The 15,541-nt window shown below is 36.7% G+C and overlaps 1 protein-coding gene across 1 annotated transcript in view; it reads left to right on the top strand.

Annotated features, from left to right (window-relative positions):
• LOC122811463 (class II histocompatibility antigen, M beta 1 chain-like) overlaps nucleotides 1-15,541 on the top strand; it is a 66,066-nt gene that overhangs the window by 15,598 nt on the left and 34,927 nt on the right. The window contains exons 2-4 of the mRNA XM_044083318.1: nucleotides 5,208-5,516; nucleotides 10,949-11,227; nucleotides 12,895-13,008. Of these exons, the coding sequence (XP_043939253.1) occupies nucleotides 5,208-5,516; nucleotides 10,949-11,227; nucleotides 12,895-13,008 (702 nt within the window). The remainder of the gene's footprint in view (nucleotides 1-5,207; nucleotides 5,517-10,948; nucleotides 11,228-12,894; nucleotides 13,009-15,541) is intronic.

The following is a 15,541-nucleotide window of genomic DNA, read 5'->3' on the forward strand; positions in this document are numbered from 1 at the left end:
CGTATCACTTTAAATCCATTTATTGACCTCCAGTTAATCATTTCATAAAAAGTTGCCATTTAATGCATCTTGTATCTTGCTGCCCTGTTACCAACATCATTTCACATACACTTTAGACAATTTCATTTAAACAAATATCTAGTCTTGTTTAAATTTACTCTTTCCCCCACCTCTAGTAGGAGAGTGAGCTAAAGGTGCCTCATTACATAATTTCATTATAATTACTGATTTCTTCTACAATCCAAAAGCACAATCAGCATTAGAATATTTTACTTTCAGGGATTTAACTATATTATCTAAGGTGGTTTCTTGCAATAGAACTACCCACAGTTTTAACTGCATTAAGAAACTCAGGACTCTTCCTAAGGGGCTAATTAGTCAATTAACACTTAAAGTAACTGTACTCACCTTTAATCTAAAAGCAACATCACTCTTCACCATCCTCTGTGAAAATGTTTGAACTGTGCCTGCATGAAACAAAATAGTCTTACCAAAGCCCCATTAAAAAGTACTACCCTAATTACAATGATAAAACCAGTAAACAAAGAAAACACAAAACGTGTTAACATAACTACACAAGGCAAAAACAACTTTACCCTGCCAACCCTGCCAAGCTGTCATATCATGCCCACACAATAATCTGTCAAAAAACAAAATTGCTGAACGTCATTGAAAACCTGTCGGAAGAGCACATACTCAGTTTCCTCCTATTCACCCTCAAATATGCTTCAGTAGTAGTCCCTCATTTATGACTTCACATAATCACTAACCTAGTTTATCTTGTGAAAACATTTTGTATTGAACAATTCTTTAATAATAATTTTCAGTGTCAAACTCTGTTCTGCAGGGTGTCATAAGGACTTCACTGAGTAAAATAACCCTTCCTGTAAAGTAAATTTACTTACAAATCCACATCCAGTGCGTTGTGTCACATCTCAACTAGTCTCTGCACTACAGAACCAGTCAGAACATTCATCAATAAATGTTGAGTAAAAAATACTGTTATGCTTTTTCATCAAAATTAAAATATTGTATGCTTTGCATATAGCATGCTCAACACAGCATTTCATCTTTGTCATAGGTTTCCTGAAACATCTTTGATTATAACTTTCCTACATCACATGGCAAAAGCAAGTTACCACATAAATAATGAATGTAATGTCCAACAGTTAATCACCATACTGGGAATTTAACAACTTTTGACAACTGCTGCCATTTTGTTGTTCTTGTTCTGAAACCAGAAAAGTTGCCTGCTCACCTGATCATTTCAAAGCTTTAACTTTAGCATGTGCCAACAGTTTAGTGAAAACATTCTTCTTAGTCTTATTCAGTTCTCCTGTTACTCCTTCCTTTTCTTGCAAAACTACTTTCAAATATCTAGAATCGCATACAGTTACAACCTCAGAGCTCCTCAAGAGACAACAAAAGCCTTATATTCCACAGAAAAAAATATTTTAAACAGTGTAGGATACAAATCATTACCTTGTGTAAAGATTTACAACTTAATGGCTGCCAAGAGAAATGTATTACTGCAAATTATAATGTAAATAAGTTCATATTTCTCAGTGAATGTTAGAGGAAGAATTAATGAGCTTTAATGGGTTTCTGTTGCCTAAATTTCAGGGATGTATAAAATAGTTTTCAGGGATTAGTTTTGTACCTTCTTCATTTGTCAAAAAAGCAATTGACATGAAAAATGTCATTGTAAGTACTGAAGAAGAGGTATAGTAACCAATGAATGTTTGATTAGTTTTGGGTCGTAAAGACAGGAAATATTATGGAAAATACATGTGAGTAGATAATCTGTGCAGAATTATTACAGTGTTATGAATTATCTTCCTATATTAAGAAATGATAGATGCACTTGTTAAATGCTGCTGTTTCAAATTCCAAGTTTTCTTGATGGATGCTAATAAAGGGGACTATTAATAGCTCTCAAATATTATTTCTGGTCTCCTTAATTTAAAACAAGTTCCAGGTAAAATGGCAAGGATCCTGTCAGATAACTGAACAGGTCATTGAGGTGCATTAGAAGGCGAGATAAACTAAGAATTATACCGAGCCAATTTATCATATAAATGCCTTAAAACCCTGAAGAGAGATTCAAGTGCAATTAATCTAGCATCCGAGGTCAGAGATTGTCAACTACAAAAGAGAGTGATAGCTATCTCCAAAGCTGTGGTGGATGAGGCCTTATAAAACAGGCGACTCAAGAGCTCTTTGAGGAACAAACATTTTTTCAGAGCCGTCTTGGAGAACGACTTTTACTAAACATGGTATAGAAATTATTCCATGACAGAAAATTAACCTAAGGGTGTCTGAAGCTTAAAAGCTCAAAGGAAAGATAAAGAAAATGTCGAAGTTGCATGTGATGAACATCTCCTCTAGTGGTTGGAATATCTCCTCTAGTGGTTGGAGCAATCTCAAAGTGTTGGTTCTAAAACTGAAAGGAAGAATCCAGTTTTGTAGTGATTTAACTCAACTAAGCAAGTTTGATAGCTACCATAAGCACCAGGGTTAGCAAACTGGTAGAACGGTTGGAAAAAGGTCAATTCCTAACTACCTTGGATCTAGCAAAGGTTTATTACCACATTTTCTTAACCAATAAGGATATGGCAAAGACTGTTTTCCATGTCAGAAGCAGAATTTTAGAACACTGTTCTCCCCTTCGGTCTCCATTGACCTCCATGCACATACCAGAGATTAATGGCCCATGTGCTCAAACCTCAGACCTATGTTGCAGCCTATCTAGAGGACATTATCTATCAATCCATCCCCCTTTTTCCTTATTTTGCACATGGGATTGGGTTGTCATTTCAACAGTGACAATTATCTGGCGATAAATTTCATACTGCTGAGTGGCTAGCCCTGTCACAGCAAATAAATAGTCAGGGGGGGCAACCGAATTTGAACCATATTCTCATCAATTTGTAAAACTAGGATTCTCATCTCCTTAAGCTGCAAGCAGTTTTATATTGACTAAGTCAGGCCAAGCTTACCTTTAATGTTCTGATATGGAGGGCAGGAATGACCAGGATAAAATACCTCAGGTATGTAATTTGGAAAGGGTTGATCAAACCAGCAAAGGAAATGACAGAGGGAGAGAAAGAGTGGCCTGTTCCTCAAATGAAGAGAAGATAATGGCCTTCATAGGTCTTGGTGGATAGTATCAGAAAATTTATTGCACAATCTGCCAGTGTCACATGTATTCTTATTTATCTAGCCAAGGGGAAGCTACCTAAATGGGTCAGATGGACACAATAAGCTGAAAAGACTATCCAAAAGCTACAACAAAGCCTGCCCTGGTATTCTGTGACTTGTCCAAGCCATTCACTGCATACATGGATGTTTGAGATTGGGATGGGGACAGTACTGACCCAGAAAGTGGACAAAACATATGGCATGTTATGGTAGCAACAAGCCAAGCAGAACAGAAGCCAGATATTCCACCAGAGGAAAGAAAGTACCTAATCATTAAATGGGCATGGGGCTCTCTCAGATATTATCTGTTTGGCTAAAAATTTACCCTGGTTATGTATCACACCCCCTACAACGACTTCACCAACACAAAGAAGGGAATGTGAAGCCCTGTCAGTGGGCCCCAACACTGGAGCTAGTCGACTTTAAAATCCACAGCACAATACAGATGGTCTGTCTATGGATTACAGACCTTGTAATGGGCCTGAGCTGAGATGTAATATAGTTAGTCTTTCTACTGTGTGAATTTTTAACAGATAACATATTTTAGCAGTATAGAAACTTTTAAATGGGCTTGAACGCAAGTGGTCTGGTGGGTGTGAATTAGGTATGGTCTAAGGGAGCGAATATATGAAAAAATATTTATACAGAGAAGTAGAGACTGGCTATTATAAGAGGAAATACCTGAGGGCCAGGTAATGGGAAAGAGGTTAGAACTTGTTCTGAATATGGCAGAAGTCATTTGGGTTTGGAATCCAGAGTACTGCAGAGATGTTACGTGAAAAGGAGACAGACCAAGGCCAGAGCATTGGCACCAAGATAGAAGTTCACTTGAATTTGTGATTTTCAGTAAAGTCCTGATAACTTAGTGTTGGAATTACCCAAACCAAAGAACTAATGATAAAGATTTATGAGTGTTATACCCATACAAACTCCAAGTGACAGTAGACTTAGTGTAGCTTAAGTCTTATGTTTCTCAGAAAATCCAAGTAAGGGGGCATTGGTAGGCAACTCCTGTATACACCTACCTGCTTACTACACATGATGGTGCTGTTAAGCAGGAAGAACCATAATGGGAAATAATCCCCTATAGTTCAGTATTAAATTTCCTAAGGAGGCTGAGCTTAAGCTTAGTACCCATTTGGAGATGCACCCTTCTGTTGATGTTTTATGTTTGAGAAAAAAGTCATTTTTTCTGGGTAAGATTTTATTCTGAGACAGATTTTTGATTTTACTCAAACTGTTTCATTGGTGGGGTGCACTTTTAAAAACTGTTGGCCCTGAAAACTGAGTGGTCAAAACAAGCACTGCTGCGACAGCGGCTACAGAACTGAACTGTGTGTTATTACAGAGTGCTCTTTTAGTGTAAGTTCACTAGCTACTACTTTAACAGAATTTTGGCAAAATCAGCTTATTTTGTGTTGTACCCAGTGAAATGTCGTCTGTGTGTGCTGTTTAAAACTTTACAATATGTGTGTGTGTGTGTGTGTGTGTGTGTGTGTGTGTGTGTGTGTGTGTGTTTTCGCTATGAGTCTACATGAAATCTAAATTCTGCTTATTTTGTCCTATACATTTATTTTATCCCATGTGAATAAACGGATTTAGAATTCATTAAGTATTTACTGGAAATCAATGTAAGTGCATCATTGACATGAAATCATGGAGTTTTACAGATTGCAGTGGTACATTGAGGAGTGAATATTTAGAGATCGCCAATCATTTAACTAGCAGTGACCTGATCTTTGCAGTTTCGTATCATTGTGTAAAACCATGGCTATCTTGACTGCATTACAGTGTGACATTACAATGAAAATTGGGTTTAGAAACAGATAGACACAATATATTCAAGTTGTGGTGTAGACTAGTTATCAGCCAGCCAGTGCCACTGTTTTAAAGTAATTGTTAAGAATGCAGTTAGTATAAAACAAATTAAATGGATGCCTAAATATACCACCTTACTTTGAAGACTTCTGATCTGACCGCATGTTTTTTTTTTTTTTTTTTTTCAGTTTATGTCTACTTTGCAGATGGCTTTGTTTTGCAGCTTACAGAGGAGTGCCTTTTCAGTTATGCACAGGAAATGGGAGATGTGGAATTCACTTATGTATTTGCATTTAATAAGCAGAAGATTCTGTTCTACAACCAAACAGCTAAGAGGTTCTTGCAGCCACAGCCCAATATGGGTTATAAAGTTATAAATAACTTGCAATTTATGCTGAATAAAAACAAAATTTTTTTGAAATGGTTAAACACTGCTGTTGATACCATCTGTCGAAATAACATGATCGAACACTGGAACCAGACAGCAGGGAGAACAGGTATGATGGTAATCATTGCTTAAGTCCAAATGGTGAAACCATTGCTGATTTATTGTTGCAAATCATACATTTTTACAACAAAACAGATGATTGGATGCCATTATTTCATAGCAGCTGTGTAGCTTTAATAGGATTAATGACAGAAAAACAAACAAAAATTTTGTTCAGATAGGCTCTTATGTTGTTCCCACTACACGGTTGTCTGGAAGGATGAATTATGTCACCTAGATATGTGGGCATTGCATCAATTATCTGGGTTAATTATGACTTGAAGCTACATACTTTGGTATGTGGGAAGATTGCATACCTCACAAACATCTTACTAGTAGCATTACTAACAGATTAAACTTTAGGCCAACAGTTCTAGTGCTGAAGACAGTTGTAACCTACACTTTATCACCAGTGATTTGGTTATATGAACTGGATAAAACGGTGGACATATTTTAGATGACAATGCTGCAAGTTTGTTAGGAAGCAAAAGTGCATATCACAATACAGTTCTTCCTTGATATTTGAGAGGTTTAAATTACTGACATTCTTTCCTGACTCTGGGCTCTTCACCCACATATGGCATCACATGAGCATCTCCCGTTGACTTGGCATACATGTCTTGCAGAGCACTCACATCCTGCTAGTTGCAGCTTTCTGGTAGTGCAGGTAGTACTGAACCCATTTCAACATAAGTGAACCAGTCAGGAATAGATAAGAAATGTGGATGAAGAATAGAGAAAAGACTTTTGAGCCTTTGAAGTAGGAGCAAAAATGAACTTTGCAATTTTCACTGGAACACAGGGATTTTCTTCACAACACATCAGTGAAAGAAAATATGTGGTGTGTACACTAGTTGCATTATGTGTGGAGACGGAAAACTTGATTTTTTTTTACTGTGCATTCTCCTGCAGATTAAGTCATTACAGGCACAGCCGAGGATTGGGATATTGAGGTATTGTATATGCATGTACACATGAGTGCCATGGCATACTCTCACCTTCAAGTTTCTAAATGGTGAGTCTTCATATGCAGAGGAGGCATCCAAGATTTCTGATGTATGCATCCCTTCTACAGTCACCTAGAAACTGTTACTGCCAGGATGACATTGATGAGATACAGAGGTCATTGTGGAATTCCTGCTGCTTGGATGATAATTCTGAATGGAATGGTTTCAAGATGTAAACAAAACAGCTGCAGATTGAACAAACTACTACTCATTTCAAGAGCAAGCTATTGCTTCACTAAGCTCACACAGTAACACCACTAAACATAATGAATCATGTTCCTTCCACATCTAAGTATATGTGACAGTACTGCTATGTTAGGATATTGGAAGGTTACCTGCTGCAGAAGCTGAGTAAGATTGTGAGGAACTATGCCAATAATTGAGAGCAAGCTCATGAAAAGTTCTTTTCATAGATTTCCTCCCTTGGAGGGTGTTTATATTAGTAAGGGGTGGGGGTGAAGCCCCAACAAAATTCTGAGATATGCCACTTTAACAGGAGGCAGATTTCATTAAATGGATTTTTAGCAAATTTGCCCTCAATTAGGATGACCCCTCATCTCTCTATGGAGTCATGAACATATCACAACTTGGTGGTTACCTTGTATGATGCAAGCAGGCGGCAGGAAGCTGGGTTGCCTGCAGTTTTAGCCACATGATAAAGGCAGGTGATTATCTGCACTTAGAGGGTATGAATGACTCTAGGATTTGTTTTAGGTTGGGAACAATAGGTTTACACTAAATTACAACTCCCTTAGAAGTTGAAAACATGTGATAGGAGATACTGGATTATCCAAAGCAGCATCTGGTTCAGTAGGAATGAAATAATGGAGAACATGATATGCTGTCTTGACAGTTTTTTTACCCTTATTATTCAAATTATGCAATAGTAAACCAACAACTAGATAACATAACAAAAAAACCCTGTTCCTCTGAACTCTACAGCTTCTCTTTAATTGATTTAGTGCTTTCATTCTTTTTGTACAAAACTTTATTAGAATCTGTCCATAAATCTGAAAACCATATTTAAATAACCTGTCACAATCAGGTGACTCATCCCATCTCCCCCAGAGTCAACTGACAAGTTGTGAAGTACTAAAAATATAGAAACATTAATTTTAGGTTCATTGTTTTTTTTACTAGTTTAACAACCACTAGGGCCTTTAGAAGTCTAACCTTGCACCGTAAATCATTTGGGACCCTGAGTAACAAGGATGTCGAGGGGATGTTAGTAGGAACATAACTAAGGATCTGTAGGGGGATTGTTAAGTTAGGCTAAAGCTTTTATTGACAGCCTCTGTCCATACGGGACATGGGGGACCAGACCAGGGGTAAATTTACAATTTCCCATCCAATTTTCATGGTTTTGTTTGAACAGAGTCTGGGATGAACCCGGTTTTACACGGATCGAGAGACTATTCCATTGTGTGGGGATCCTGTGGGATACATATCTGTCCCTCTAGCACATTCTGTTTATGGCACATTCTGTTTATGTCACAAGCAAAGTTCAGATCCCAGGGTCTAGTGTTTCTGGTGCTGCTTGTTTTTCACATCTGCAACAGATCCACCAGGGCTGGGACTGAGGAAGCCCTGTAAGCCAGGCAAAGATCCTCTTTCAGCAGCCTGTTTGAAACTGAATACAGTGACAGAGCCTTTAGGCTGTCACTGTAGGTCAGGGCATTCATAGCTTGAAATCTTCTGGTGAGGAATCCTTTGTTGGCATTCTAACTGTTGCAAGTGTCTTGTTAGATACACGCCAAAGGGACATTGTATTCAATGATAGGTCTGATAAGGGATGAGTATAGTGGTACTATAATTTCCATTGCTCTGGATGCCATACCCTTACTGATAAGTTGGGTGACATAGAATGGTTTTATTATCTTAGTTATGTGCTGATCAAAGGCCAGATTGCTGTCTACAAATGTTCCCAATTTCCTTATTACTGGTTTGACTCTTGGGGTGTTTTATCAATGGAGTAATTAACTTAGGTTGACAAGTTTCCCAAAGGGCATTATAATACATTTTTAACACTGAGTTTTAGGCCATGGCTTTAGCACCTGCCGTTTGTCTGTGTTAAAGATGATGGTGTTTTGCAAGATGTTGGTATCTTGTGAGGAATCTATAACAGCTCCCAATTTACAGTCATCTGCGAACTTGGTGAGGCAGAGCCCTTGAACATTAGCCTTGGCTTCCAAGAAGTAGATGCTAAACAGGAACAGGCCCAGCATGGAATCCTGGGGGTGCTCCACTGATGAGTGGTCTCTTGGTGGAGGTGGTATTACCGATCCTGACTTTTTGGGTCCTGTCTGTGAGCCAGACAGCAATCCAGTGAGTTATCTAGGGACTGATGCATATCTCAAAGAGCTTGTCAACAATTCCTGTGTGGGATATTGTATCAAATGACTTGACCAGGTTAAGATAAACATTATGGACTGTTTTACCTTCACCCATTGCCTTGGTGACACTCTCAAAGAAGCTAACCAGGTTAAGTTGGCATGACTTTCCCTTTAGTCAGACTGTAATGGGTCCAGTGTCTGCAGGTTGACAATGTCCTTATTTATCATTTCCATGATAATTCATTCCATGGCTTTGCATATTACACTTGTTAGACTGACGAGTCTGTAGCTCCCTAGGCTGGTTGATGGTCTGCCCTTATGGAAAGGAAAGACTGTTGCCAGTTTCTATATTTTCATCTCAGGCATAATATAACCATTTTGTTTGCTTTAGAGTACTTCATAAAAGACAAAAATGTCATTTTCCAGGTCTAGACCAAAATAAATTTCTACATCATTAAGAGTTTGTACTCACTTTCAGCTTACATGACCTCTTACTATGATCAAGTTCTAAGGCAAAAATAATGCAGAATCATAAAATAAGCAATCCCTTAATCTGTTGAAGAGACATGCTCACAGGAAACTGTAAACATTTTTGCTTGAAACCTACCACTTCAGAAGTGTGAAAAGGTAGAATTTATCAAATCTATGATATCTTTTCAGTGAAAAGAAGGTTCTGAATTGACTATGTAAAACTATCTTCCATGAAAGAGGTTTTAGACCATTTTTGCAAAATCACATTCTATTCTTTCACTTCTTGTATTTATGGTAGATTATCAAAAGGCTGAATTAATTTTTTGGGGCAAAAATATTGCATATCACTAAAAACATATGCTAGACTTTTAAATGGCAGGTTTGTAACTTTAAAATTTTAGGCAGAGCTTCAGATATATCCATTTAGTCAGTGTCTCATAGGCATTATAGTAGCCCAGGCATTTCTGAAATATGGAACACTGAATTTTGTACCTTCTAAATTAGACATGAACTTTCTCATTGTTTGTACTGTAATACAGATGTATGCCATAAAAACAAAGACAAACAAACTTACAGCCTCAGACCTAGTCACCCTGTTACATCTATTTTTTCCTTCACAGTTCCATGTGGAAATAATCTGTTTCAATTTTAATGGATATGGACTTCATTTCTAACAGTCTAACTTTCAAAGCACAGGTGATCAAAAGCAGATGGCCAAATTTCGATTTTTCTATAGTCTTTGTGTGTTTGCTTTATTTGAAAGAAGCAATTTGTCTGTACTAGAAAACAAAATAATTCCTCATCCCCGATTTTTAGTGACCCCAGCATTATAACACTTAAGTTGTAGGGAATCAAGAGGAACATGTACAGCTGAAAATGTGTGCACGTTTTTTAGTTTTGCCAGATTTCAGCTAAGAGGTTTTGGCATGTGATGCACTGATTTGCAGACAGTAGAAACAATTTTCCTCACCAGTTTTAAAATATTGATGCGCTTCATCTTTATCCCTTGACAAATGACTCCCTTCTTCCTTCTCATAGTCACTACATAACACAATGTTTAGAATGTGTTCATATTTTAATGTTTTCATTTTTCCCATCTCTGTCACATTCTTTAAAATTTTATTCAGCGAATATGTTTAACGGTTACTGAAACACTTGGTTCACAGACCAAACAAATTTTAAGCAGTTACACGTACATGTTTATTTCCTTTAACACTAATCAGCTTCTTTTCACTATCACCTTCCACCTACTAATGATGTGCTAGGAGATATGGTACAAACCTTGCTACTACCAATTTTTACACATTTATTCTTTTCATTTTATTCACCACTTTCTTCCAGTAAAACCATGCGATGTGCTTTTAATTATACTTATCTTTCTATTAGACTAAGTATACCCTCTGCCTATATGCTAGCTGTACTTTTCTGTTCTACTTATTCATCTAATAACTGAATGCTAATGAAGAGTCTCAAAATAAAGAGAGAGAGAGAGAGAGGCAGAGTGACAGTGCTTGATACAGAAAAAGAGAAATGCAAGGTTTGGTTATACCTGTTTGAAGTTTTATGAAAAAAATACAAAATCTTATATAACCTTTTCTTTGCATTTGTTTTTGTCCTTCACTTATTTACAGCAAAGCCTTCGGTCACAATAGAATACCTCATTCCACAAAGCTCTGCCTTCTCCACAAGGCTTGTCTGTCATGCAAATGGCTTTTACCCAGGGGAGATTATTCTTACGTGGTTCAGAAATGGTGAGGAATACCCAGATGCCACCACCACTGCTATACTGCCAAATGGAGATTGGACCTACCAGGTGAAAAGCTATGTGGAGTTCACGCCACACATGATGGATGAGTACATGTGTGCAGTTAAACATATCAGCTCAGATGCTTCACTGATAGTGAAGTGGGGTAAGGGACATTTGCTACAAATTGTAGAAGATCATCTCAGTGGATTTTTTTTAATTTATTGTTGAATTATATAAAAAAGCCTAGTGGTGACAAAATAATTTCTTACCAGGGGATTTCTATTTATTTCAGTTTTGACACCTTGATGAAACTGTAAAAGTTAATATCAGTCATTTTCAAGATCTTGGCATGAATTTGTAGTCTGTTATCTTCTAAGCTTGTGTCTGACCATACCTCTCAACCTCTAGAGCAAGAAATCTGGACAAAGCCATGAATAAAAGTGGGACAAAGGCCCAAAAATAGGGACAATTTTTAAATATTACTCTTACAAATGTAGAAAGTTGATAGAACAGGTTTTGCATTAACATGAATTTTCTGAAGGGTATAAAGTCTGAAACTCAAATGTCTGTCACTATTTTCTAACTTCAGTCCTTAATAATTTGCCATTAATTTGCCAGAAAATTGAAAAGTGGACCAAAAATATGAGGCAAAAATCTGGACATTCTGCAAAAATCTGTACAGTTGAGAGGTATGTCGTCTGACCCTTAAGCTTCTCTCTTAAATGCTCTGTAGAGAAGGAATGCAAATGGAACTTTTAGGAGAATTCAGTTTATTCTCTTCATTATTAATTAGAGAAGCCATTTAGCTGAATGTGTTATAAAGTTGTTGAATTCTGTGACCGGGCCTACAGTTCATTACTTCTGTGATATAGTTTCCATCTCAGTTTGGTTATAGGGATATTTCAGCATAAAGAAGAGGGATATATCTCCTTTGGAAGGATGTCTTACCTCTTGCATTCCAGTCTATACATTAAATTTAAATTACAATGCATCCTTTAGACAGACTACCAGCAGGCAGGGGTATCATTTTAAGAGTCAGCAGGGTTATGGCAGAGTTTCCTTTTATATATCTACATCTTTTTAATAACTGATTTTCTCCTGTATTTACTTCTATCAAATGAAGTGAATAAAGAAATGTATTCCATTTGATTCTACTGAAATTGGCTTTTCCACCATCTGGTGATGTAACACTACTAAAATGTGAACATGACTTACATAGATGGAAAAGCATGGGAATGTTAGGAACGGAGGTCTGTTAACCTTGTAATAATTTTCATAACACCGTGGGAATAGGCATCTAAGGAGAGCAGCTTGGAGGTTCATTAGCACAGTAAAAGAACATTCCGTTTTCTAATCCAGTCTTTATTCCATTTGTAGCCTCCATTCATGTGGATTAAAACTGGAGGCTTTATCTTGTGTAGTTAACCTTCCTGTAGTCCCGTAATTTTGTGCTTAAGGGTGACACTGACAAGGAGCTTGTTTTGTTCCTTCTGTACCTGTTGACAACCATACAGAAACCCAGGTCATACTAGTGACATTCATGAAAAGTACAAAACTGTAGCTTAAATTCAAACAAATTTGTCATAATTAGTTTTACAGGTACTGCTAAATCCTGTACAGCATATTTTTTTTTATAAAACTCTGTTGTCCTTTCCATCACTTTCTCTTTATCTCTTTTTATTTTAAGGCATTTATCTTTCTTCATTTGTTTCTTTCCATCCTGCCTTCCTCTCTGTTTTTCATTTCACTATCTCGCAGGCTGACATACACCCTCCATGTAAAACACTGATGCTAATATATATTGTGTTTTATTCTTTTATTCCATTACAGATCCTCGAATGGACATTTTCAAGCATTACTTCAGTATCATTGCCACAGTCGTTTTTATCATAGGGATTCTGTCTTGTTTTGCTGGACTAATATTCTGGAGGTCAGGATTTTCAAGTAAGTCACTATAAAATGAGTAACGCTATAAAGAAACCTGAAATGCAAGTTTTGTGACTTAGGGATCCCTAACTGTACTGTCTATCTGGTGCCTATTAAGGAAGATAGGTTTGTTGTAGCATTTTGATGAAGTTGTCAGGCAGTTCGTCAATTGTAGCAGTTTGATGAAGTTGTCAGTTATCTGTCAAGAGCAAGACACAGATATTTATATTTAAAAGAAGATGGACATTTATTGGAAGCACAGGTATATGAATCTCATAGTGTCTAACACTGTTTCAGAAAAAGCAATCTTCCTTTCAGAATTTGAAAAATAAAAAATAAAATACATGAGTTTTGCCAAAACCCAGGTATTCATTTACTCACTGAGGTGTGACCTTAGAGTTTATGATACAATTTAATGGGGTTGTGGGAGTTGGTGATGTAACCCTTCCACATGGGAAATAATGATTAAGATATCCATATAAAACACTTTTTAAATTCTTGATATTTATTATCCTACGATTGCAATTATATATATTTGGGATAAAATAATCTCAGCTTTGTCCTAGACTCAGTTATGAAACTTCTTCAAAAATACAAGATTGGAATATACCCTCATTGCTAAAGCTGTTTATGCACACACACATATGCACACACACACGCAAGACCTACAGTGTCTTCAGTAAACTTACGATTTTTAATGGTCTCATTTGTTTATTTATTTATATGTATGAGCATTTTTATATCATATACATAAAAAAATGCTTCCACAATTTATATACTTGCAGTGACTTGTTGACTGACACAGCAGCATTAAGTCAAACATGTCACTTTACACATAGTTGTTTAAATCTGCACTTTTCTACACTTTATAGATGTAATTCACCGTGAAAGGTATGTTTCTTCTGAACACTTTTCAGTAATCAATATTCATACCAATCCAAAAAAACGAGAGACTTCAAACCAACTGCAAAAAAATGAATCATAATAATTAGCAATTAAGACATAGTACAAGCAAATAGGCCCTTGGAATGCAAAATCATAATATGTCTACAGTTCAATATTCATCCATTCTAAGAGTATCTTTATACATATGCCACGACAACCATCTTGCCACATATATAATGTAAGGACCTTTTCTTGCAATGCATCACTCCTTTTAGTTACCATCATCCGAAATGCATCTTATTTTTGTTTCCAGTCTAGTTTTCCATTTCCTTGTTTTAGCATCCTTAGCCTGTATCGTCACTAATTACAAAACAGCTTACTCATTCTTTTGCATATATCAAGCAGTTATTATAAAACAATAGTGCCATAATCATCTCTTCATAAAGGATCAGAACTCAGGAACATCCTTCTCAGCTTCAGTGGAGTTGAAAAATACTTCTGCAAACACTTTCATGCAGAAATCCTAAACATTCTAGGCTTTGCAACATACCTTGGCAGTTTCAAAATCTATTGCCAAATGATATCATTAGAATCTTCATTTAACATCTTATCTACCATTTTCTGTCTCAGGTCTTTTAAAGTCTTAAACACTTAACTTATGAAGCCCTTGAGCTTTGCATATTATGTTTTCAAAAAAGTACAGCTGGCATATTCCACTGAACAAATCTCATTGATGATACTGCCCTTTGCTTGGTCTAGTCCTTAGAGTTCTACACCCTTATGAACAGATAGATATGAATATAACAGGCTAGTATCATCTGCCACATGAACAGTAATAAATTCAAAAGTAAGCCAGGATAGAGAACCCCCCCATTTAAATTAACTCTATAAGCAAATTAAAAAGAACACAACTTTGTAAAAAAACAAATCTATTTTCCACACATTAATAGCAACTTAAAAGTACTAAGCCAGTCCTCAGATACAGAATTAGAAGGTGGAAAGTCAGCTATGGACGTAAAATTGCTTCCAGTACTAGAGAGCCACAAGACCTTCAGCTACAGTAGGAAACTCTGACATAATAGTTTGTGGCCTGAACTTACTGTCAACTGTGCAGTTTTCTTCAACCCAGAAATTATAGCCAATATTCTTACTCAGATTTTCACATATAGTAGCTCCCCACAATCCCCACCCATTGTATCACCTGTTATCACCATTGGTCAAGGGGCTTTTGCTATGTCCAAAACTAAAAGCACTAGCTTTGTTATGCTGAACAATATATCAGGCTGTCTGCTTGCAAGTATCAAACAGCACATAGTCCATCCTCTCCTAAATATATGTTTAATACTATTCTCTGTCCATAAGATATACACCTGCAATTTTTTCTGTCCATCAGGGAGCCCTCATAGCTGATTCTTGTAATTATAGGTGTATTGGTCTCACTAGCATTACCTGTAAAACTAGGAAATGTATTACCACTGAAGTAATTAATGACAGTTACCCCCAGACCCTTGGCCCCAATTAATTCAGATTTGTTAAGGGTAGGGCTGATTTTTGACAAGTTAACAGAAGCTTTAGATAAAAGCCAGATTGTCCATATTGCCTCTCTTGCATTTGCTAAAGCCACTGACACTTTATAAGCAGACAGTCTGGACTCAGTATTAGCCTT

Source organism: Protopterus annectens, chromosome 9.part0 (assembly GCF_019279795.1).
Source record: "Protopterus annectens isolate FY-2018-M chromosome 9.part0, PAN1.0, whole genome shotgun sequence".
Taxonomy (NCBI): domain Eukaryota; kingdom Metazoa; phylum Chordata; order Ceratodontiformes; family Protopteridae; genus Protopterus; species Protopterus annectens.